The sequence below is a fragment of the Argopecten irradians genome, chromosome 2 (assembly GCF_041381155.1).
Source record: "Argopecten irradians isolate NY chromosome 2, Ai_NY, whole genome shotgun sequence".
NCBI classification, from domain to species: Eukaryota; Metazoa; Mollusca; class Bivalvia; order Pectinida; family Pectinidae; genus Argopecten; species Argopecten irradians.
This window is the reverse complement of record NC_091135.1, coordinates 24,189,224-24,212,132: the sequence shown is the minus strand read 5'-3', so window position 1 is coordinate 24,212,132 and position 22,909 is coordinate 24,189,224. Positions and strand designations below refer to the sequence as shown.

The following is a 22,909-nucleotide window of genomic DNA, read 5'->3' as shown; positions in this document are numbered from 1 at the left end:
TTTCATTGTAGTTTTTGTAGAGAAGGCCTCAATGGAGAATAGTTCTTGTAACTAATTGAGCTACCTTCTTTAAATAAATTATTATTATTACAAGCTAACCGATACTTACATTATATATATAATTGGCTTCTTAGGTAAAATATGTGTTTTCATTTAAATATCACATACAGTGTATATAATAATAATGGCAATAAAAAAGCTAACCGAATTTTATAACATATATATAATATATATAATTCATTTTTCACAAAAAAATAATACGGGCAGCCACTTGAAACGTCATGATATATACACGTGCATATCAAAAGGTCTCCAATACTTTAAAAAATGACATACGTATCAAATTACTAGTAAACGTTTCTGTCATAATTTGCGTGCCCCGGTGTTTTGGCTGAGGTGATGCATTTTACGGCCTCGGAATAGCAGTTGAAACTGCTTGTTTTACACGTGTTCATAGAAATTTAACTGTCGAAAACAGATATATCTAGATTTAATATCCCATGAAAAGTTACATAATATAAGACTACGATCGAGAGCATCGTGACTAGCGATAGACCAAGGTCGTCACCTTGCAGGCGGTGTATGGGATTCGCAAATTATTTAGTCTAGATGAAATAAATAATTATTCTAATTACTGGTTTATGTAAATAATGAATGTACTTGCAATATTTCCAACGTTGGACATTTTTATTTTGTTATAATTGATATCGATGCTGCTATCGTTTTTGCGACGAGATGAGATGAGGAGGTTTTGCAGAGTTATCTCTGTTTTCCCTGTCGACACCAAAATAAAACTTGTATTGTAAGATAGTGACCGGGCATTCTGTTTATCCTGTTTTGATTATACATACAGAAGATGGTATTCAAAACGAAAGCATATTGTCTGTTATTTACACGATTTCGCTTAAAGCGAAACGCTTCTTTGATGATCAATAAAAGTTGCATTCACTAAACCGAATGAGTGTGTACTCCTTTTTACTACCGTGGGAAATATGTAAGCGACGTCATTCCGGTAATTGTGACGTCACTGCTTGGCGGGACTTACTGCCGTTTCATTCACTCTATCTAAAAGTGACGTCACTGGAATGTTCGGGATCAAGTCATCAAATTTAGAAATTGAATCAAACGAAAGAAATTAAACATTTATTTACTTACATCGTAATATTTTCCTATTGCAACTATTACAGGAAATTCTTATTATCCGATATCGGGTTCTGTGCCCGACTAATGTCTATCGATATTGGTGCTGAAATTGCATTGTTTCTTGATATTGTTTCGCTTCTTTTGTTGACTCTAAATTCGTAAAAAACTTAACCCGCGAAGGCCGTCAGAACGCTTGTTTTCAACGGGAATAAACACCGTAGTGATAAAGACCTTTCAAGTATGGCAAAAGTGAATATCTGCATCAGGGAAATAGGGACACAAAAAGTAGATTTTCTCCCAAAGTAAGTAAATTACACTACATTAACTTTGCTGGAACACTTAAAAAATCGTTCTGATTTCAGAACAATTGGAATTATGAAGAAACCTCTTACAGTATTTTTATTATTATTATTATATATAATGTAAGTAACAAGCTAACCGATACTTACATTATATATGTAATTGGCTTCTTAGGTAAAATATGTGTTTTCATTTAAATATCACATACAGTGTATATAACAATAATGACAATAAAAAAGCTAACCGAATTTTATAACATATATACAATGTATAATATATATAAATTCATTTTTCACAAAAAATAATACGGGCAGCCACTTGAAACGTCGTGATATATACACGTGCATATCAAAAGGTCTCCAATACTTTAAAATGACATACGTATTAAATTACTAGTAAACGTTTCTGTCATAATTTGCGTGCCCCTGTGTTTTGGCTGAGGTGATCAAGATTGCATTTTACGGCCTCGGAATAGCAGTTGAGACTGCTTCTTTTACACATGTTCAAAGAAATTTAACTGTCGAAAACAGATATATCTAGATTTAATATCCCATGAAAAGTTACATAATATAAGACCACGATCGAGAGCATCGTGGCTAGCGATAGGCCAAGATCGTCTCCTTGCAGGCGGTGTATGGGATTCGCAAATTATTTAGTCTAGATGAAATAAATGATTATTCTAATTACTGGTTTATGTAAATAATGAATGTACTTGCAATATTTCCAACGTTGGACATTTTTATTTTGCTATAATTAATATCGATGCTGCTATCGTTTTTGCGATGAGATGAGATGAGATGAGGAGGTTTTGCAGAGTCATCTCTGTTTTCCCTGTCGACACCAAAATAAAACTTTATTGTAAGATAGTGACCGGGTATTCTGTTTATCCTGTAACTTTTTCATTATACATACAGAAGATGGTATTCAAAACAAAGCAAATTGTCTGTTATTTACACGATTTCGCTCAAAGCGAAACGCTTCTTTGATGATCACGAAAAGTTGCATTCACTAAACCGAATGAGTGTGAACTCCTTTTTAATACCGTGGGAATTATGTAAGCGACGTCATTCCGGTGATTGTGACATCACTGTTTGGCGGGACTGACTGCTGTTTCATTCACTCCTACTAAAAGTGACGTCACTGGAATGTTGGGGATCAAGTCAACAAATTTAGAAATTGAATCAAACGAAAGAAATTAAACATTTATTTACTGACATCGTAATATTTTCCTATTGCAACTATTACAGGAAATTCTTGTTATCCGATATCGGGTTTTGTGCCCGACTAATGTCGATATTAGAGCTGAAAATGCATTGTTTCTTGATATTATTCCTCTCCTTTTGTTGATTTTAAATTCGTAAAATGAACTTAACCCGCGAAGGGCGTCAGAACGCTTGTTTTCAACGTGAATAAACACCGTAGTGATAAAAACCTTTCAAGTGAAAATTTGCATCAGGAAATAGGGACACAAAAAGACGATTTTCTCCAAAAGTAAGTAAGTTGCACTACATTAATTTTGCTGGAACACTTTAAAAATCGTTCTGATTTCAGAACAATTGGAATTATGAAGATATCTCTTACAGTATTTTTATTATTATTATTATATATAATGTAAGTTTATTATACAGATTGACCTTTGCAGCTAATATAAAAGCAGCATGTGATGTTGACTTTGAATTTTCCAGTGTAAATGCATATATAGGAAATCCAGATGTTGTCACAACAATTCTTACACGCCATGGTCAATGATAGCTCACCAAGGTCTATGATAGCTCGGGCCATTTGCTTCTGGCCAAGGAAGAAATTTTAGGAAATAGTAACAACTATTAAATTGAAACTACTGACGCAGTGGCACAGTGGTTAAGATGTCTTAACATATTACCACAAGCCTCTGGGTTGCGAGTTTGAATCCCATGTGGGGCAGTTGCCAGGTACTGACTGCTGGTTGATGGGTTTTCTCCAGGTACTCCAGCTTTCCTCCATCAACCAACCTGGTATGTCCTTACATGACCTTGGCTATTAATAGGACATTAAACTAATAAACTCACACCTTCTAAATTCCCCAAGCTTGCAAATATTTGATTATGCACCAAAGATGAAATTGAAGAACACCTTTCATTCATCATTTAATATTAAATTATTGTTTCCAACATTTTGTGTTATCTGAATATGACCTTGGCTACAGTACCTTCAAATGTTGTAAAGGTGATCCTACATAAAATAGAATCTAATTAATTCTCAATACCTGAGTGAACAACTCAACATATTCAAATGGGAAGAATTTAAGTCAAATATAATATATCATAAACTTTCGGTATGTATTTGGGAACCAAACCCTTCAACCTCCTTATGATAGTCCATTTGCAATTGATTATTTTATACAATTCCAGTGAACTCGTGGAATGTCAGTATCAATTTAATCAGGTTTTTTTGGTTTTATTTAGTAATGTCTCCCAGGGTTCCACGTTTGTGATTAGCTGACTCCTAACATCTCGACCACAAAGTCAACTGCAATCATTGTCTTCTGCAAAGTTTGGTAAAACCTGTCTCATTTTCCTGGATAACTGGGAATCATGGTCGCAGGAGAAATGATGGCCATTACACTTTTTCAATTAAGGGAAAACTTACCATCAGATATATTAACAAAACTGGCCAAAACTGTCAGTACTTCGATCACTACAGGTCGCCCTGTGACTACCCAGGGGGTATCCATGGCGACAGAAATGTTGACGATGTAAGGCCCTGATGATCGGAACACGCTCCATGACATATTCATTTGGCCACAAGGTAAGGGCAGATAATCTTGCTCCGTGTTATTCCTGAAGGAGAGTAAAAGGCCAAATTAATGTATTGATCATGTCTGTGTATACCTACACTTCCAGGTCTGAACTAGCAGGAGCAAATCATCTTCAATACCAGGTTGATATATAGTGTAAAATTAAGCTTACTGAAAACGATGATTAGCTTAAAACAAAAACAGACTGACTCCAAGTTGGTCCAGTTCATCAACAACCAGCCAATCAACTCAAGAATTTACTGTATTCAACCCAATAAGCCCCCAGGTCACTTCAAAAATTGAAGCAACTCTGGGGGTGCTTAATAGAAAAAAAATTAAACTTGCCTGTAATAAAATTATTCTACAAAATCAGCCATAAATAAATTTGCAAAAGGAACAGGTAAGAAAACGTAAAAAAAAGTTTTCATTCTTTCATTCTGCATTTAATTATAAGTTAGTGAAATTGAAGCCTAAAAAAGGGGGGAGGGGTGCTGATAGGGATGTGGGCGCTTATTAGGTCGAATACAGTATTAGAAATCTCCAAAAAGACAAGAGTTTCACAGAAGGTGAATGTGTCGTCTGCACAGCTATTCAAAATATCACAAGAGAAATATAAGTATTTTCAGTCAAAAAGGCTTCTTACTCTATGCCAACACACATCTTAAATAATTCTAATTCTAGTAAAGGTAACCTTGAACTTTGACCTAGGAAAGATGAAGATGTCTATGAAGCTTGAATGTGATCAGGGGAACTTGATTTATCACACAGAAACCCTATTTCTATCTTTAGTATCAGTGACCTTGGCCTTTGACCTTAGTTTCGGCATAGAAAACAATTTCAAGAAAGGACTTTCCCTAAGGAAAGTGTTCATGAAGTATGAGATTGCTCACTCAACTTGAGTTGTAGATATATAAACCCAATCTCAGTTACCGAAATACTGATACCTATGTATGTCACCTCATGGTTGCAGGTGTCACAATAAAATTAGCTTCCATTTATTGGCTTAAACCTTTTGGATACAACTGGAGTTTAAAATATTTCAAATATCTAGTTTTAGTTGTTTCTCAGCCACAAAAGTTTTTGGTCAATTACATTTCTAAGTATCAATTTGGTGAGCTTGACATTAGAGAATTCTATCTTTAAATGCTATATTGATTTACATGTCACCCTGTCTTGGGTGTATGTCCACAAGGTAGGTGTAAAACTTTAGGTTTAAAGGACAAAGCATTACTGCCAATTCAATTTTCAAACACGATTTTTAAAAAGTTAAGTATTTCATATATGTATCTTCATTCACACTCCCTCTACCTCTAGGTAGCGAATCCCATGTGGGGGGGGGGGGTTAAATTTCTTTCTAAATCAACTAGGCATTAAGCAGTAGAAACACGTTTCTGAATTTCTTAATTGGATACATCCAGAAATAGTTGCTAGTAGATTTAATGCGTTTCTAGGAACGTGATATAAAAGCATTATTGGATAGCGGATTAGGTAGTTGGTAAGTACACACCTACCTACTCCTAAATCTTATTGGAGACTTTTATACCGTAACACACAGAAACCTAAGTAATTCTCCCCAAATTAGACCAAATAATGGGAGTTTCCATGGCAACATGTCTATCCCCAACGCTAAATCAGGATTGAGGTGGCTTTGAATTTGTTTTTCAGATTGGAAAACAAATTTGAATAGGTTCTAACAAGGACAGGGAATTGCCATCCATCTTCAGAGTAAGATGTGCACATATACAGTGTGCATTGTGTGTACGTCTGACTGTCCCACACTCTGTAGACTATGAGCTAGAGGTCACAACAGGCCACTATAAAAAAGGAACAGGTTCTGGAGAGTTCAGGCGACAGTAAAGGCGATTGATTTGTCTGGTCGTGGCTTACTCAGCCCCATCAGACATTCTGGTTCAATCCCAGGACTACCCCTGTTGCACTGCACACTGATGTTTAATTTCCTCAGATTGAAGCTGTTAATCTCTGTACAAATATCAACATTTCTTTTACTTTCAGGTAGGACAATATTGCTTCATATGACACATTAGAATAAATGACTTTTACAAAGCCAACACTTCTTTCTTTAATCTTTACCCATTTCTTTACCTTCAAGAACAATTTTCATGTGTGATTTATTTTACCTTTCAGCAAATAAATAGCTATGCATAAATTTTTTCTTTCCTCCTGTTCAACCTCTGTTCCTGGTTTTTGTACCTTTCTATCTATAATTACTATTTGATCAAGTCAAATATTGATTCTGTGACAGACATTTATTTACAGTGCAGATATGATCAACAAATTAAAAATATAATTCCAATTGAATGTCCGTTTTGACCAAATATGACTTAAATTTTCTGTTATAGTGTCAGATATTTCAGGCAAATAAAATTACACTATAATAATAATTCTTGGCTATTCAATATCACATACATTTCTTTATAACCGTATTAACTTACTCCGCAGAAAGACAGAGGTCATCACCAAGCTTTCGAAGGTCATCCAAGTTTCTATGGCAACAGCACAAATCCGACCTTACAGCAGCATATATATACCTGCAAAGATAACAGAAATTCTATTATGAAAGAAGAGCAGGTCATCTTTTCCACCTTCAAATTTGCTGTTGTTTTAGATGTGCACATTAACACTGTATTAACGGTATCCATTAAGCAAATCAGGTCATGACCGCATAAGCAATAAGTCTTTCAGAAACCAATGCCATCATATTTTAGTGACCCAGAGCAACTATACTTATTCATTTGAAACATCAGACAATATCTTTGTTAGATGTTTCCTCTTTATGGGCTACAATGGCCATGTTGGATTTCCAGACCTCTTTGAATCTATCACCATGGTAATCAGTATCCCCAAAAATACCCTTTACACCATTTTCATAGAAATCAATCAAATCAGACAATTTGGTTTTTAAGAAGATCTCATGTCAATGCCTTATCATGCCCCAACACTTTTCATATAAACATACGAACAAAAATACTACAAGGGACCAATTCATCATCTACCAGGCCGATTGTGTGCTATCCTGCTCTACCATCAAATTGTTTTAGTGAGCCCTCAACACTTTGTCATATCAAGTTGAACTGACGATACTTTATAAATTACCAGGCTCCACCCAGCTGCAGGCGTTATTGCCTAAGCCTGATATCAGAAAGCATACAAGTTTATTTTATGTTGCTCGAGCCTTTAAAATTGCCCCTGTAGTAGAATAAAGCTACTGAGCCATCAGCACACGACATTAAATATCCCTAATCTGGCCCAGAAGTTAGAGAAATCTATCTGTAATTCTTGTTTTACTGGGTGATATAGTTGGTAGTTAAACGTTTAAAGACAGCTGATATGAGTACAGAATATCTGATTTAAGACTGCAGAATGCCTCAGTCTGAAATAAATGACAATAAACTTGTCATAGGTTTTATAGATATAGAATGATTTTAGAAGTCAAGAGAGTCTACAGCTTCAGTTAAAGGTTGAGAAAACCAAATGCCAGTATAATCACATTGATGTATGTGTAACAGGTCGTATAAAACCTACTGTAACTCTCTTCTTGTATATATCCAAAAAAATATCTATAAAGCATATGTTGTTGTAACTAGATAAATGAACAAAATCACATGTTTTGTCCCCAAAAATGTTTGATAAGAATAAGTACATGTGTTTGGGGTTTCTTTGTTTATTAATGAACCCTGTAGTAACTGTAAGGGTCCATTGCTCCTGAAATAGATACCAGATTAATGGTCTTTTACTGGTGAATTCTGATTAAGCTGCCCCTTAAGACCTAAAGAAACAAAATTGCTCACCTGCAACCTCGTGATCATATAATCAAAGTGCATACTAGACATGCACCTATTATAAGATCCCCAGGCCTCATGTTCATTCAGTAAAATATAACTTTACAGAAATATATATTAAAACAATAATCTTAAATTGCTATATTTCAACAAATTTCTTACAATGTATATATATATATATATGTATATATGTATATATATCTGTAGTACTTCTTAGAAGCATTTTTTAGCCAAACATCAGGTCTTTGGTCCCCTTATATTAGTTATTCAAACATTTGTTAAAAGATTTACGCCTATTTGAACTTTTAATGCAGGTCAAGGTCATAACACTTTGTAGCCCCTTATCCAAGCAAGCTCCATGTTTAACTCTATGGACCTTTCAGTAATTTAGAAAAATTCTGTTAAAAATTTTAATCTTTTAAGCTCCTATGACCATGAATGAAGGTCAAGGTAATTCAACAAACTTTGCTGCCCTTTATCCAAGCATGCTTCAGATTCAATATCAGGTCTCTTGGCCGCTGGATTTTCTTCATTGAGAGGGACAAGTTGATGGTGACAGCATCATGAACAGACAACAGATGCATTCAGTGCACTAGAGCATTAGCCATAGGGTACTATAGTGAACTGCAGGCCAGTAAGATTAAAATAATTTTATTTTATATTGTTGCAGCATGCTTTATCATCATGAAAACCAAACTCATGTTAGTGAAGACATGCCAAACAAGAGCTCTCCAATTCTGACCCCCTGACACGTATGTTTGATAAAAGAAAAAAAAATATTTCCTCAGATTACACAGATCCGTTAGAACACAGGTTATCTTCAGTAAAGGTCACATACCATTGTAAGAGGAACTTTTATGACCATATCACCATGGAAACAAAAGGACACTGAGTGTGGTACCAACATTTCCCGGACTTTGATACATAGTGCCACAAAGTGGTACGAGTTTGTGCACTTCTGATAAGGCTAAAGCATACCCAAGTTTCTGTCTAAACACTTGATCTATGTACCAAGAAACCCCACCACATGATTCGAGATCATCACGAACTTCACACACATAAATCTCTAAAACAACTACCCCACTTAGTAAATAGTGCAGTCTGTGTATAGACGGTAACATTACACAAGGTTGTACGGGATTATCTTTAATCAAACCAGTGTCAAACAATCTCTACAGGTCAAACAGGTAGTGAGGTGGGTTTTTTTTAACTATTTCACATTACAATTATTCAATTCTTTTCATCAGTAATCTACTTTTTAATTTTAATTTGAAAACACAAGTAGTATTTCGTTAGATGCCATTTCATCCCAGCCCAACTAATGTGCGGACTTTATACTCCTCTATATCTTCAAAACCTGTCACTAACCATTGATATTGACAAACCTATACTGAGCTTTTATCGAAAAATAAGCTATACTGGTTCAAAAAAGAAAATCTTTGAAGAATCTGTTTAACAATAATTAGCAATTATTCAAAGTAATACATTGGATGACAACTGAATCCCTATCATTTTCAGATGGCTTTTTAATCCTGACCCTCCATCATCACAATATCTGCTCACAATTGACCGCAGTGATCACACACGAAGCATTAAGAGGAATTTAACCCTCTTTTCAAAATAGCATTATGAGGAGTTTAACCTTTTCAGAATTAACAGAAGCAAATAATTGGTGATTTAGACGAGTTGGAAAATCGATCTGTCTTTTTCAAACCAAAATCTGTTAGAATACATGACCCCTGACTGTCCTGAAGAAAGGGGATTTAAAACCGGAGGGCCACAGCAAATTCATGACCAGCCGCCCTGACTTCCTGTGTAAGTTTACACACAATACATTCTGATCGTCTGGAGAAAATATGCATGATATCAGCAGAGCTTTAGGAGAGGAAATTGAAATCGATACATGCTGATAGGATGGTGAGAGTCGATGATGACAGTTATTATAAATGGTCTTTATGACACGACTACAAATCATCCCAATAGGATTATACTATAAGAAGCTGCAGTGTCCACCGTGATTTCACTTGTGCATATATCCAACACAATTCTCTTCAATCATCTACACAATCACAAGTGACAATCCTAAAATAGGGAAATCCAGGGAAGAGGTAGCGACAAGTCCCATCAAAATTAAATGTATGACTGTCATTTGAATATCTAACCTGGATTTATGTAAATTACCATGGAAATCTCTATATCCACACTCATTACTACTCAATAGGCCAATCACAAAGATAAAATGGCTCAACATAGTCTTCTTAATAGGTACATTAACTAAGATTTGTTCTAACACTCTGTATTAATATTCAATGGCACGTAGAACTGATAACTTATCAATTAGCTGATAAAATGGCTGAATTCATCCTTAATTCTTCAGATGATCTACCAAATGTTTCCCCAGTTTTGCTGATTAACAAACTAATACCAAAATATTACTAAAACCTATGATTTTTAACACTTACATGTACTTCAAAATCTTATGAATAAAAGATAGATTTACACCATCCAGCTACATGCAACATTTTAAAGCTACTGTTAATTATAAAATGTCAAAACTATCAAACTACTTTGTTGCAAACCACAATACATGGATATTTGGTTTTATGCTTATTATTATCATACTATATTATTCTTATAAAACTTTCAAAGTCTTAAATTCAGATTTTTCTTGTAGGATTTTTAGGCTCAAGCTGGATTTTTGGAGTCATGGCCTGAAATCTAGGTGTAATTTCTGTTCCTGCCCCCTTAACCCCCAAACAGCCCATCCTTTTTCACATACTTTACATCATTTTGGAGAGTTTATCCAAAGGTTTCCTCCATTTATTTAAAGAAAATAATTTTGTAAATGATCTGCATGCTTTCATGGACCACTTGAATACCGAGCAATATTGAAAGGTTTGGACATGGGTCTTTGTTTTATTTTTCATTGATCTACACATACAAATATTTCTTATGCTGTACCCAATAAATTATATATATATTAAATCACTCCTAATGCTGCACATGATTCAATCCCATGTAGGTTGTACCTGAATGACTCTAAGGACTTACAAAGTCATCTGGTGCAATACATTGGCATTCATAGAATATATAATTACAACAAGGCAAAGTTCTTTGTGATACTAAAAAAACTCCTTAATGGACATCCCAGGTGAAACACAGACTGGCAACATTTATATTATACCCAATAAAGGTCAGATTTAAGGGTGACAACGTTAATTAAATTCTTAGACCTTCAATAAAGGTTTTCAAGTGCAAAATTTCCTATAGCAAAAATAGCAATAACATATGTGTTTGGTGAGTTCGAGCAATTACCTTGTACCAGAATCATTGTGAACATCACCCATCATATGCATAAATATTTTTCACAGCAATTTACACTTTGGTCCAGCAATACATAATAGAATCTTAATCTGTCACAAATACATATTTAAAGCACAAGAATTTCATGGATGTGTATTTGTCAACTTCAACTAGGGTTACCAAATTAAAAAGCTTCCATTTTTAGTAACAATGACCTTTAACTTTGAAGTGGTAAGAGATCTTCAGCAGCTACCTGCTCTTGGTCAAGCAGATCTGTGGTGAGTGTGAGCTTAATTGATATTATAGAGAAATTGTGAATTATTGCAGAAAAATGAGCTATCTATTTTTAGCGATCTTGATCTTTGACCTTTGGACCTAGAGGGCAATTCAAAGCAAACAAGATGTACTATATGAAATATGAAAGGGAACTCAATTTATTACACAAAAACTTCTTTGTGGGACGGTGGTAGCCGATTGGTTAAGATGTCCAGACATATTAACAACAAGCTCGTCACCTCTGGGTCTTTGTTTGAATCTATTGTAGGGCAGTTGCCATGGAGGTATTGACTGCTGGATTTTTTCCTGGGTACTCTGGCTTTCTTCCACCATCTTAACCTGGCATATCCTTAAATGGCCATGGACAACTTATCAAACCAAACCAAATCTTTGTGAACAAAACTATAATGCAACATCAACATAAAAACCAATTTAGAGACTGACTTACAAGAGTGTATGCTTGACTTCATGGTCTAGCAATGGTCTATATGACCTTGATTGAAGGTCAAGGCAATTGGCTGAACATTGACCTTTGTGATACCTTGAATAAAGGTCAAGGAAACTTGTAAAGCAAACTGCATAATGATTTCATGTTTGACCTCTATTGCCTTAAATAAAGGTCAAGATAATGCATTGGCCTCGAGCTGTGACCATGAAAACAATGGCATGGTCATTTCTTCAGAATGCGACTAGACAAATACAAAGATTTTTGGCTTTTAGAAAACGGGTCTTGAATGAATGCCAAGTTTCTTCATTATGTAGGCATTCATCCTTAACTATAAAGAAGTTAATTATTTAAGGATTTTGCCTTGCTATATATATACTATCTATCATTAATCAAAACCAGCATGATGGCATACCAAATATCAGGATTTTAGGTATTTTTTTGAAAAGCCTTTGAATGTAAAATAGAAACAGGACAGACAAGATCAAAGAAACGCAGACACCACACCATCAAACCCAACACAGACAGGTGAACTTATATATAATAAATTGATAATTTGTACAAAAATATATAATTTTCAACAGTTGAATTCTATCTAAAATCATGGCATCTCAATGCCTTCAATACAATCAATGCCATGATAACTTGACCCAGATTTCAGTCAAAAAAACAAATTGAAAGAAGTTTTCCTTATATAGACCATATATCATTTTAAAAAAATTGTAATCTTCCTCTGGATTTAATTCAAGATTTTTTTTTTAATTTGATCTTCAGTCAGCATTCATCATGAAGAGTTATCAAATTTCAAATTTCCACTGACAGACCAATTGACAGAGTGTACAGAAGATCCTCTAGTTATTTACATATAACATGTGTCAGGCGTACACTTCACATTTCAGACATTACCAACATGTTACAATATACAGTGGGAATTCTCTGATCAATCAATACTTAATGCTTTTTTGACATTCACCGATTTATCAATTATACAAATGTACTTTACATATCTCAACGGCAAATGTTATTTTATCCAATTCTTCTTCAATTGTTTTTAACATAGAAATCCTTTTAAAATATCAAACAAAATCACGAAATCAACTTTTGATATGAATATGGTACATGAAAAAAATTGAAATTCACTTTTATTATACTTGTTGATTATTGACACTGAAAGACAAAGACTGATAAAGCATAACTCATTGGTTATCACTTTCTGGTAATCTGTGATGCAGAACAATAAATGCAGAAATATAAAAAAAAAATGTTCCACTCAAAAACTGCAACACAGTACAGAAGCAGGAGAGAAATAAACACTGAAGGTATACACCAAGTTTATATTATCTTTATTCCATGGCATATTAATTGGCTTCATATTTCATTTTAATACATAGAGGATATTCCTTGTTTCTTGATGAATACCAGTTATGTTTCATCGAGTGAGGTGGATATTTTGATATTTTTCACAAGTGTGAAGCAAGAGTGAAAAATATCAAAGTTTCCACCTCACCAGAGGAAATATAACTAGTATTCATCAAGAAACAAAGAATATTTTATCTATTACATTTGTTTTCTCGCTTCCATTTACAGAAGACCATGACTACTAGTTCCGCCAAAGGTTATTTTACCATTGTATTGAGTTATAGAGTTATTTGCCTTTACAATCATTAAATTGTATTTTTGTAAGCATAACGTCATATTTCTACACAAAAATGATGTCATTTTTTTGCACAAACTAATGATGCAACATTTTATCAACATATTTTCACTGTCAATGCTGCATTCGGATTGGTCAAAAGGGAGTGAAAATATCAAAAAAAAAAATTGGGGGGAATGAAGTATATCACTTTTATGTTCATCGTAAAAACTTATATTTTACTGCGAAAAATGTAATAAAATAATTTTTGTAATAATAGAATTCCATGGACTTCATATCTTATACTATATAAGTCCCCCAAGCAATGTGACAGACTTTGTGGTTTTACTTCATTTCATATTATAATTTATTACATAATTTGTTTACATCAATTCATGTATAAAGAGATATAATATTTTCAGCTGTTATCCCGACCATTCAATAAAACCTTGTTACAATGTGAGGTACGTGGGCTAATACCTCAATCTTCAATATGATTTGAAGTTTTTCCGTACAGTACGGTGTTGATGCTCTTGTTTAGTGATTGTCGTATTCGTTTTATAAAAATATTCAACTGAAAAATTGGTGATTATGTAATAAAACAAATATTCAATGGGTTACTGTGCTCTATTTCATAATATTCCCATGGAATATTTGTATAACATAGTATGTTTATCACTATTTGTCTTATATTGTTCCACTAAACTTTGTACATGCACTAGGCAATGGAGAAATAAAGCAAATAATATATTGCTGGAATGATAACGTTAACAATTTATATTTTAGATACCGTAAAATACTAAACATCCAACAAGTGTAAAACTTCAACAATTATATTTTCTTTAAGCTTGCATTTTTTGTTAAGTTGATTAAATGAATGCCAAAGTAAAATTCATTAAAATGAAAACTCTTTTCAGGAAACTCTGAAATTTGTACATCTATCCCTTGAAAAGAAACAAATGGATCTAAGTGTTTGACCTTGATAAACAGAGCAGTGTAATTGAAAAAGACACATATAACACACCATAACTAATTGAGAAATCAACCCAACAATATTTTTTATGAACCATTAATCAATCTGCTGTGATTTGTTTAAAATGTACGCCAAGCTATAAATCTCTTAACAAGGCGACCGTGTATAAAGTTCATACTCGGGGCGTTTAAACAGCTTTGTGTGATAGCAACTAAACAATTGATTCAAAGAATGTGAGGCTATGTTGCAGGCTCAATGGGTAAAAAAATAAAACCCTGTATTTGAACTTGCCTGCAGTTTAATTCAATAAAAGCTATCAGCCCCCGATTTTGTGGTGCAGGCATGCTTCCCTAATGCCGAATTGCATCAGGGACATCAACACAGATTACGCACATATTTTCCCAGTTGAGTTGCTAAGCTTCTTAAAAGTTTTTAAGGCTGCATTGAGAAGATAAATATCACTCGACTACATGAGCTAGGCATTATAATATAGATTTACACTACAAGGGTGTTTCTTATGGTTGAAGGTCAAAATACACAACATAAATTTATTTTGTCACCATCAAATTTGAGTTTGTCACTTTAATATTTAGGAAATCTTTTACTAGAAAATATTAATGTAACATCTGGTTATATTACCAGACAGCACACCACTAAAGATTGTCATAGCCTATTTGTACAGATTTGTTTATTGTTGTAAAAATTCCTATCATTTGACATGTCCTGAAATATATTTTATACATCAATTTACATAACATACAGTAAACATGTTTATAACGAACACACAACAAATTCATGGTTATAACGTAGTAATTTTCATATCTGTCAAAGTTCATATAAGAAGTCTGTAATTCATGTGTATAATAAGATATATTATAATATGTACAGTCAAACCTGTCTATAACGACCACTGAAGGGGAGACAGAAAAACGGTCACTATAGACAGGTTGCCTTTATAGACAGGTTGGGGCTTTCATGCCAACCAACGAGCCAGTAAATAAAACAGAATTGTATTAATACAAAACAGACCTGCTACTGGATGTTTATATATTTATTGCCATGCATTATTTAAGAAATAATTGTCTCAATATATTTCCGTGATTTGTGTTCGTTTTATTTTAATGCAATCGGAAATTTCGATCATAACAAAATCAACTCGTTTTGATACATAGTAGATTTTTTTCAGCTATGAACATAATCATTACCTAATTACTGACTTCACATGGCCCGGAATTATCTGTGAACGATTATTTTCAGAAAATGTATGCGTGTAATATTTTTTTACAACACATTCTCGCTGGCAAGTCGTATGTAATGTTGCCGTGTAACCAGTTTTGACGGATTAATCTCGGAACATGAAAGATCGTTTTGGAGGTGTTTTCTCACAATATACAGTCTAAAAACTATTAAAATCACAATGCAGGTACACATATTAACTTTCAGTAACATTTCTACCAAGAAATCGGACCGTATTTTATTTAGAAACACGTCGAGAATATACCCGGGTCACAACGGGCGATAATCCGACTGACTCTAATCGTAAAGAAGAAGAACGTAAATTTATTGGCCTAATTTGAAATATCTTAAGTACAGGCCATTTCTTAGTAATAAAACAATGCTAAATATCGACAATGAATAACGGAACACATTAAATAAATCGGCATGTTTTATTTTGCCTACCGTATCATCCGAGTTGTGGCTTCAAAATCACGCTTTACGAGTGATCTTTTCGTGCACATGGCGTTCGCGACCAAACATAATTTCAGTCTTTGATAGGCATAAACGGTCGTTAAAACTTCCATCCTTAAGTTGGCAACCATATTTGTACCTCAAATGTTACGACCGCTAGGTTATAAACCAAACAATACTGTATAAACAATTCATAGCTTGGGCTTCAGTAATGGCTGCCATTTGCTTACAAAGGGAGTTAATTACCGGAAGTAGGTCAAAGGGACGCTACTACACATACACTGTACTCCGTACTCGAAAAGTCGATCTCAGGGACCGGTCGTTATACAACTTTGATGGGGCTAAAACGACCGGTCGTTAGCCACATTAGACAGGTGGTCACTATGCAGAGTGCCATTATATAGTAAAAACGCACGGGGAGTCTAAAAACCTGTCGTTATAGACAGGCGGTCGTTATATACAGGCGGTCGTTAGAGCAGGTTTGACTGTACATTGATTATCATTTCAAAAGACTTGTAGTTCATACATTTATTAGTTTTATAGAAATTTCATGTAAGGTTTCAAAAACAGTCATGTGAAATTGCAAAGATCGAATTAACACTATTTCATAATGTTGTCATATTGAGAGTAAAATTTCAGGTGACTAAGTAGCTTGTTGACAACTAGTTTAACTGTCAAAAATTAGAAAACATTTTCAGAAGATACTGTGAATTTATTTCTAAGATGATAAAATTCAACGTTAACAGTGTCAATAAAAACAAATAGATGAGAACTAGATGCTCCTGTAGAATAAGAGTTTTCTTATTTGCCCATTAAACCTTCAAATACAAATGTATAGGACAAATCCAAGTCAAGTGAGAATCATCAGGTGCCATCAATGGAAATTCAAGAGGCATATGATATTATAAGAAATGTTGAACTAAGTCAGCTACAACTAATCTTCTGATTCAGTACCCACAGTAAAGGCAGAAACAGAAACATCAACCTCTAAACGACTAAACAATAGACAGATGCTCTACCAACAGGGCTTCTACAGTGACTAGAAAAGTTCAGTGAACTATATACATCTAGCATAGGGGAGAAATGCACTAAATGTCTACCATTGCAGACAGAAAAATATAATATCATCAACATAAAATGAAATGCAACTATTTAATGGAGCACAAATAAATATACAAACAAAGACTGTTTATGCACAAATTACATATTGAATGATTGTAAGAAAATAACTTTTAATTCTAAGGATGTACAAAATATTGAATTTCAGCAATATAATGTCCCCAATATATGAAAAAGAGTGTGTTTCCTGCTTCAAGGCATAACAATAAACACAACACATGCCTTTTTAATTCATTTCTACACACCACACAGGAAGAAAGACTGTTAAAAGAAGTTCCCTGTTAAAGGTTTCATCCTTTTAACATTTCAGTAATTTCTTTAAACACTTAGGAATGAAATGAATCAAACACTGTTTATACAAAGTTGTGTTTGTGATATCTTTTGACAATAACAATGATTTTCCCTGACCTTTCTAAACAAAAGAAAGAGTAATGTTATTTAAAATGAAGACAAATTTCTTTTTTATCTGACCTCATCCCACAGTTTAACCTAAGGATAGAATTTAAAGGTAGAGGCAGGTCAGGGTTGAATTGCACTAATTTATAGGTCGTGTTTGACTCACAAATTTCATGACAATTTGGACAGTTTATTTATAACAGTACTGCTTTCTCTCATGCCACACCTAAGGAAAAACCTGAATCATGAACTTAGGTCAAATGACATCAAAGGTTGGAGTCGTGCAGACATCCAAGTCTATAAGAGGAGTCTGTCGTACAATAAATATATCACACATGTTGAGATAACGCTGTTATCACCAGCCTATAGTGTGTCCTCATCTCAATGTCGTACAGACAAATTATCACCTTTCTCAGTCAAAACATGGACATCACTCTGTTTTCATCAACAGATTATTTTTCATTAAAGCATGCAGCACCATTTTGATTCTTGGATCACACAAGTTTTATAATCTATTTATGGAGAGAAGCTTGATGATATTGCAATTAGAAAATTGGTCAATTATGTAAACTTACTTATTGCATTAAGTCGTTTGTAGCTTTTCTCAAACCGAATGTAGCTTTTCTCTAATCGAATGTAGCTTTTCTCAAAAGCTTTTCACATATGTCAAAGAAATGTATACAAGATCCTTACATTAGAAAATAATTTAGCATTAAAACTTAACTGCAAATTGTGAAAAATACTGCTTGTTGTTTATTTCTAGTGTAAATCATCAACTGATTCCTTGGCTACAACTATATATCACACGAGCATGTGTAGGGTCAAATGGGAAGTCCCATCTCCACCTATACAAATATTCCGGTTATTTGCATATTCTTCCTGGAAACCAAGTATATGCAAATGAGTGGATTCCATTGTATATAATGCACTCAAATTTCACGTTCCAATATATATTATATCAAACAGAAAGAAACTAAATGTATCTTTGGAATAAGGTTTAATCTTTTACCAATTCTGTCGTATGTACATAACAAATCCTTAGTTCAAGAAGCTTGTTCTAAAGTCATAAATGAATCAAGTCTTTCTGAATGAGCTACTGTGTCATGTTCAAATACAACTTGGCAGACAATATACAACCTCTATAAATAGTCCACAATTGTGCCTTTCTCCTGTAGGCAGGTAAATAACCATTCAATCATACAGTAGTTTTATCAAATCATGTTTCCAGGTAGACTTCCTCCTTATGCCGTAAGAGGATCACACTGGTCGTCCAACACCTTAAAACTTAATTAATTAAAAACATCATGCAAGGGTTTCATTTGTTTATATAATTTATTACAAGATGAAAAACTTATTGGTGGAAAAAGAACGCCTGGATATACATTTGCAATCTGATAACAGCTTATTGTCATATATTTTTGAGGCTGATCACTAAGGAAAATTAATAGACCTAAATAAGCCTACAATCAAATGGTAGCTTATTGTCAGGCAAGGGCTGGTTGCTGAAGAAATAGATCTAAAGAAGCTTACTATCAAACAACAGCTTATTGTCATGCAATGTGCTTATTGCTGAGGTAACAGACCTACATTAATTTAAAAATCAAATTTGTCATGACGATCGACAGTAATTGTTGATGATTTTAATTTAGTTATAAAATAAAAAAGCTCAAAATGTCAGGCTTCATTTATAGAGTGGCTTATATATAAGTGGCTTATTGAGAGAGACAAAAAAAAACCTAGAATTATCTTATCCACATGCTACCTAGGGCTTATTGATAGAACAATAAAATTAAAAGTGCTTGTTGATCGAAAAAATAAACCTTGGTTTAGCTTATCATCAGATTTAGACTTATAGACAATAAAATAAAGCTAAGTGAAGCTTGTTTTAAAAACAGGTTAGGGTTTATATTGATAGTATAACAGATCATGTGAAAAACTCTAGACTGGACAATGTACTATAGCTGATGTCACATGACCCGATATTCTGTTGATATCAGAACCCTAGAATTATCTTTATCAATTATCACACATAGTGATTATCTTCTGTTTAATTAACAGGCCAACACCATCGTTTATCATGCCAATTAATTACAAAGACTTAATAACTATGCAGCGTGTTGATGACTGCCAAAGCATACAATTTCCTCGATTTCTCCGATTTCTCCGTATGCATTATACGGTGAATGTTGCTGCGCAGAATTTGTAGTGCACCAATACAGGTGAGAAATACAACAACTCAATGCAGCAAACACTGCGGTAGGCCTACTTGTCAATATCAATAATCTACATTATTTATTGACCATGAAAGTGAAGGCTGATAATCCCCTATCAAAGTGAATTTGTTTGACAGATGCGAAAAAGAAAACTTGATAAAAATTCTACATCTGAAATCCTCATTAAGGTTTATTCATCTTCATACAGAATTTTGGTTTCGTGTTATAACATTTAAATCAGTTATCACTTTTTTTTCTTAATTTTATTATCATTCTTTAATGTTATTTCTGGAGATAAAAAAAGTAAAATTATTCCTAAAATTTACAGACAACCCTTTGTACACCAAATCATATATATATTTTTTTTATAAATCTATCCTTTCGCTGATAAATAACTTTCTCTCATTCAAATTACATGTATGTCACTAAACCATTCAACTCATTTGAACCATAAACCATTTCTATTTTTAGTAACTTCACCCGACTTCATAAAATTGGCATCAAAAAGATTAAAGCAATATTTTTTTTATTACAGTAATTATAAATTTATTTTGCCAAAAGGTTCAACTGAACAACATCTATTTCTTGGCAGGTGATTACACATGAAGAATGAAAAAAAAATTAATTTATCTCACACATGTTCATACACAATGAAGCAACTATTGAATCATACAATCTTGAGAATTCTAAATGAATCATGACCACACCCACCTGAACGGTGATGTCAGATGTGTTTTATAAAAGTACTTGGTTCTATACATTATGATAAGTAACTCAGGTTTCTCTCTCTCCCTCTCTCTATACCTATATATATATGTATATGACTTGAACCCCACCCATCTTCACTTAAAAAAAAAATTAAACCTCTATTTTTTCTTTATTTCTTGATCAAACCAGTCTGGACAGCTTTCAAGAAACCATATAAGGAGTTTAAAATATCTTTAAAATCATTGGTTAATGGGCATGAATATAAATTATATATTATTGCATGATGAACAGAAGAGCAAGATTTACAACAAAAAAATCCTCCTTCTTTTTTAAAAAACCGATACACTTATTTCATTGTTTCAGTCTGCATTTGAATCATGGTGAGTGAAATTGTGGCCTCACAAATGGGGATATGGACTCTCATTAGGTTGAATACAGTACTTATTAAATAAAACATGTATTTCTACAGGAAAAGATTAAACTATGGTTTGACTCAATAGATCTCTGGTTTCAGCATATGTCTGCACGTTGATTTAGGAAGTCCAAATTCCACGAAATACAAACACCGCTATGAAGAATATTATATTTTATTATGTGAACCTGGTGAGAACACAGGGTGAACTTTTCACCCTGACCAGCAGTATACAGACATCACATGTAGTCAATGTATTCCCGCTCACACCAACACAGCATGCCTCATTTGTTTAAGGCACCAATTTTACATAGGTAAAATATCAAAGGTAATCAATATAGGATATTTTGGGAAGCTTTAAAAGGTTTTTACAATGGAAGGTGAAAACATAAATGTATACTTTTCCAGTTTATTCGTCTTTATATCTTACATTACAATACATAATGTTTTATTATCATTAATTAATAATTGATAGAACATTGAAGAAAATGTTTGGTTTATTAGTTTAATATTCCATTAACTGTGATCAGAGGGCCATTTAGGATGTGTAAGTATTGTTGGTGAGGGAAAGCCGGAGTACCCGGAGAAAAACAACCAACCATGCCTTCAGCATCTGGCAACTGCCCTACATGGCATTCCAACTCACCACCCAGAGGTGGTTTGTGATAATATCTATATACTGGGACATTTTTACCACTCGGCCACTGAGGCCTTAAAGATGTACCCATCATTAAAGACCACCTTGTCAATAGAGACCACAAGTCAAACAGAATTTTATTTTCTTTACAGATGAGGTAAAATAATTGTAACAATAATTCACTGTGTTTTAATAGTATCATTTTAAATTAATTGAATATTTTACCTAGATGTCAGGGAATGAGTTCTAGACTGCACTAATAAAGAAAGGTCAAACTTATTTCTTCCTAGTCCAACTTTAGATCTCTCAGTACATTGACATCTGTAAAATCAATATATTCAGCATTTTTTTCGGTCACTGCATATATACTTTATTAGTGCATGAATTAGAAACTAAGAAAGTAACACCTTTGATTTATGAGATATTTGATACATTGGCTTTATGTCAATATGGCACAGTAGCCCTTTCACACTTACATTGTACCTCATACAAGGTCTCATACCCAAGTTTATATGGATAATCCTGCAATGAACTGTATTATTCAGTCTCGTGGTTTCAATGTGGTGAAATTTAATGTCCCCTTTATAGCTCACACTAAGGTATTTTCCCTTTAGTCTAGTGGCATCCTTGATATTCCAAGGGATACTATCACTCATATTATATCCACCCCTGGACTATCTCAGTAAAACTTGAAGCAACAGAAGACACAAGTTGTTTAGTCACATGATGTACATCAAAAAAATTGTAAAACAGTATACTGTGGTTGATGCCGTTGCTTTGAAGTTGGGTGTTGCTCTCTCTCTCTCTCTGTAATCTTCAACGGAAGTCTCTGCTGGCCTGTGATTGGTCAGTTTTTTCTCCTGAACTGCCAACAGTTTTACTATGAGATGGAGCCCAGGGGTGGCTATAATGTCAGTGATAGTAACTCCTTGAGTATCGAGGATGGTCAAGTGGTAATTTAAGTATAAATGTTCTACCTGAGGCCATTGGAAATTTTCCTTTAGCCATTTAATACATGTTCCCTTTAGCTAAGAGGTATTTCCTTTTCGCCAAGCGGTATTGTGCTTCCATTCTGGTATGAACTAG

At 33.8% G+C, this 22,909-nt stretch overlaps 1 protein-coding gene across 3 annotated transcripts in view; it reads right to left on the bottom strand.

Annotated features, from left to right (window-relative positions):
- The window catches only part of LOC138314888 (polycystin-1-like protein 1), a 273,559-nt gene that overhangs the window by 229,314 nt on the left and 21,336 nt on the right, over positions 1-22,909 (bottom strand). For all 3 annotated transcript variants that reach the window (XM_069255496.1, XM_069255497.1, XM_069255499.1), the window contains exons 3-4: positions 6,673-6,768; positions 4,072-4,262 (exon numbers count right to left, since the gene is read on the bottom strand). In XM_069255496.1, the coding sequence (XP_069111597.1) occupies positions 4,072-4,262; positions 6,673-6,768 (287 nt within the window). The remainder of the gene's footprint in view (positions 1-4,071; positions 4,263-6,672; positions 6,769-22,909) is intronic.